The 3,669-nt window shown below is 34.8% G+C and overlaps 1 protein-coding gene across 1 annotated transcript; it reads left to right on the top strand.

Moving 5' to 3' along the window:
• The first annotated feature begins 1,632 nt into the window (after positions 1–1,632).
• On the top strand, positions 1,633–3,369 carry LOC110803480 (spermidine hydroxycinnamoyl transferase-like). Its single transcript, XM_022009000.2, has 2 exons — positions 1,633–2,618; positions 2,741–3,369. Exons 1-2 carry the CDS (start codon positions 1,687–1,689, stop codon positions 3,168–3,170), a joined length of 1,362 nt encoding a protein of 453 aa, XP_021864692.1. The 5' UTR covers positions 1,633–1,686; the 3' UTR covers positions 3,171–3,369.
• The last annotated feature ends 300 nt before the right edge of the window (positions 3,370–3,669 follow it).

The raw sequence follows: 3,669 nt of genomic DNA, 5'->3' as shown, positions 1-3,669 counted from the left end.
AGAAATTTTAATTCGGAAATTGCTGATTAATTTTGATCGAGTTAAGCATAAATCATTTAAGTACCTGATCAAATATGAGCATCAATAATCCAATTGTCTTTACTCATAAAACAATCAAGAACTAGTATGATATATTAACTTGTGATCAAAATCAGAATTCGTTTAAAATTAACCTATTTTTATTATTTTTACGTTTTTGTGTGGACATTATTAATATTCTTCAAACAAACCACAAACAATTGTGAGGATATACCATCAATGGCGGATCTTCCTAACAACTTGGGTCCGGAGCGGAAAATTCCGTTTAGTTCCACCATCCCCGTAAACCTTTGCGTATAATTGTATGAATATCGTACTCTACTATATAAATTGCTTAATTCTTCTATTGTCATTGGACACCATAACCGAATTTATAAAATATGATCAGCTTGTAAATAATTATTTGCTTCTTTATTCATTAGATTATTTGATACCCAAATCAATTTATATATGGGCTAAGTTTATGAATTAAGTTACACATTATTTCAATTTGAGCTTATTATATGTTAATGATTAGAAACTTTAATAATTAAATTGGAATTACATGAAAACTTGAATAAGGTCTAAAAAGGTGAAAAAAGAAAGTTCAGGTCCTGAAAGGTGAAAAAACGAAAAGGTTAGTCCTTAAACTTTTGATATACTTTAATCTTTTAACCCAAGGACCTAAACTTTTAATGTACTCTAGTTAAATTTGGCCGGAAAAAGGGAATGAGGTCCCAAACGGTGAAAAAAAAAGGTATAGGTCCTAAACGGTGAAAAGTTTAAAAGGTTAAACCCCATTTATTAGCTTAACTCAAAATGGACTAATAAAAAAAACTTAATACAAAAGAGGACTAACATTAAAAAACGGAGAGAATATAAAACAACGGATATTGACAAATATGAAAAAGTATAAACCGAACATTCTCTCCATCCCTTAATACTCACCCCGCTTTCTTTATAAAGTCGTCATTTAATAATAATATTATATCACTTCCCTCACTTAGTCATGGATCTACCTACATTTTTATTTCCTAAAAAAACATTGAAAAATTAAACCCCCAACCCCCACCTCCCTTCACGATTTATTTTGTGGTCCTATACACCCCACCTCCCCTCAAGGAGTTGACATTTCCCACTAACTATATTATAGAGTTAAAATAATAATATTTCACTATCAACTAATACTTAATTAAATATTAAGTCAATTAAATTGTCTTAAATCCTATGTCGGTCAAAACCAAAGCTAGTATTCCTGAAAGGAGAGTGTGCATCATTACGGAGTATATAACGAAGAACGTATAATCTAAAAAAGTCAATTCTTGCTATTTCAACGTATGATGAACTAGATCGTCCTTTCCGATTCCGAGCCGTTTTGAAATTAATGTCACTCTTGCAATAAAAAAGTTAAATAAACAAATGTTTTACAGTTTCCAATCCATACGACCATATGTCAAGTCTTTCGATCCTATGGAACAAAGTTAATGTAATTTCATTTTTCAAATATAAAAGTTTACGTAAATGGATGACCAAATCCCAATGTCAACCATTAACAAATTGTGTACTCAAAGGATTTTGATTCGGCCTCAGGGCCCTTCCCTATATATGGCGTATAAACCAGATCATGAATTACACAAAAGTTCAATATTACCACAACTATAAAAGAAAATGGGAATGAAAATTGTATCTAGGCAAATAGTGAAACCAGCTGAGCCAACATGGAATGGTTTGCTTCCATTAACAGAACTAGATCATGTTTCTGTGATTACACATTCATCCAACTTACACTTCTACGAAAAACCCACAGAACAATGTTGGCTTAATTCATCCAACAATAAAATACTCAACACCCTAAAAGAGTCATTAAGCCGTATTTTAATCCCATTTTATCCTTTAGCCGGTCGGTTGAGTTGGGTTGGAGGAGGACGACAACGACTTGTTCTCGAATGTAATGCAATGGGTGCTGAGATTATTGATGTTGAGTCTAGTATGAATATCGCTGACTTTGGGAATTTCTACTCTTCTGGTGATAAGTTCAAACATCTAGTGCCTCAAATCGATTATTTTGGTACACAAATCCAAGATATTCCTTTACTCGTTGTGCAGATCACTAGGTTTGCTTGTGGTGGTCTAAGTATTGGGATATCTTTGTCTCACATGGTCGTAGATGGGGGAAGTGCATTCCATTTCATCGATGAATGGGCTAGGCTCACTCGTGGTGAGCCGCTAAAGGTTGCACCTTTCTTAGACCGTCGACTCCTACAAGCTCAAGATGTGAGTGTATCCCAAACAAGTGATGTTGTTGTTGATGATGAAAATTATTCGAGCTACTTCAATAAATCGGAGGGGGTTAAGCTGGAGACTCCAACCTTCATACTCCTAACCAAGGATAAAATCCAACGGCTCAAAGAGGTTGCAAATTATAATGGTGGGGAAATCATGAATGAAAATGAACGTCCGTTTAGCCGGTTTGAAGTTATCACATCTCATGTATGGAGATGTGTGTGCAAGGCAAGAGAACTTAAATGTGATGACATTACTTCCTTGTTCGCTCTTGTTAATACTCGTGGTCGTCTAGCTGATCCCCCATTACCATCAAGGTACTTTATACTCTCTACTATCTTTATACGAGTACATTCTAACACATGCATGAATGTTACTCCATATTGTTTAGTTGATACTACGTATATTAATGATATTCTGGGTGCCTATACATATGCAGCTACTTTGGCAATGCTGTTGTTCAGGTTCAAATATCAAATTCTGTGGGAGATCTCCTTTCAAATCCTCTAAGTTACGCTTGTAGTAAGATAAGAGAGGCATCACAAAAGGTGAATAACGAGTATGTGTTCGGATTCCTAGACATCTTAAAAAATCAAGAAAGCCTAAGCATGTACCAGTACACTGATGATCGAGGAATATTAAAAGGCCCTGCATATGGTGACCATAATATAAGCGCAACAAGTTGGTTGAGCTTGATGGCTACGGGTGTCGACTTTGGCTGGGGTAAGGAGATATACAATGGGCCTCCTTTAGTTAGTGGATTGAACGGTGAAGTTATGATTTTTCCCTATAAGAACGATGGATCTGTGGTGGTCGGAGTTTTTCTGCAACACAAGGAAAAGTTTCACGAATATATGGGTCTTTTCTAAATTATTACTTGATGATGCAATAAGCATAATGTCCTTGCTAAAGTCTAAAGATAAATAAATTATGTTACATTTTTTTGGGTGTTTTGTAACTTAATTATTTTGTTATGTACTACGTACGTACTAGACAGTATGTGTTAAATTTTGTTTTAAAGATGCCTCAATAATTGAAGTTAAGTTATTAGTTTATTACCATTAGAAATTCTAATTCTTTCACAGTCTGCTTTTTGACCACGAGTCCTACGCTTGAGCACCCTTAGCCTTTACCGCTTGTGTCTAAAATTCATCGAATGAGATGTTAGGGGTATTGCTTGTTGGAAATTCTAGTGAGAATACAAAAGAAAATGAGTGGGAAATGGGAAAATGTGGGAATATGAAAAGTCTCAAATGAGAAAAACACAAACCATATTCAATGTTGGGCGATAATAAAGGTCGCAAGTGATAGGACCCTAGTAGTATATCAACTACCCACAATGATCACCTCCAAGACAATCAACTAAAA

The sequence above is a fragment of the Spinacia oleracea genome, chromosome 6 (genome assembly GCF_020520425.1).
Source record: "Spinacia oleracea cultivar Varoflay chromosome 6, BTI_SOV_V1, whole genome shotgun sequence".
NCBI lineage: Eukaryota > Viridiplantae > Streptophyta > Magnoliopsida > Caryophyllales > Amaranthaceae > Spinacia > Spinacia oleracea.
Note: the sequence above shows the minus strand (reverse complement) of the source record. Positions and strands in the feature narration are given on the sequence as shown.

Bases quoted from the DNA above. Each gene is read 5' to 3' on its own strand.
- LOC110803480 (XM_022009000.2), top strand. From the start codon at position 1,687: ATGGGAATGAAAATTGTATCTAGGCAAATAGTGAAACCAGCTGAGCCA. The intron at 2,619-2,740 runs GTACTTTATACT...ATACATATGCAG, and splicing joins GATCCCCCATTACCATCAAG to CTACTTTGGCAATGCTGTTG.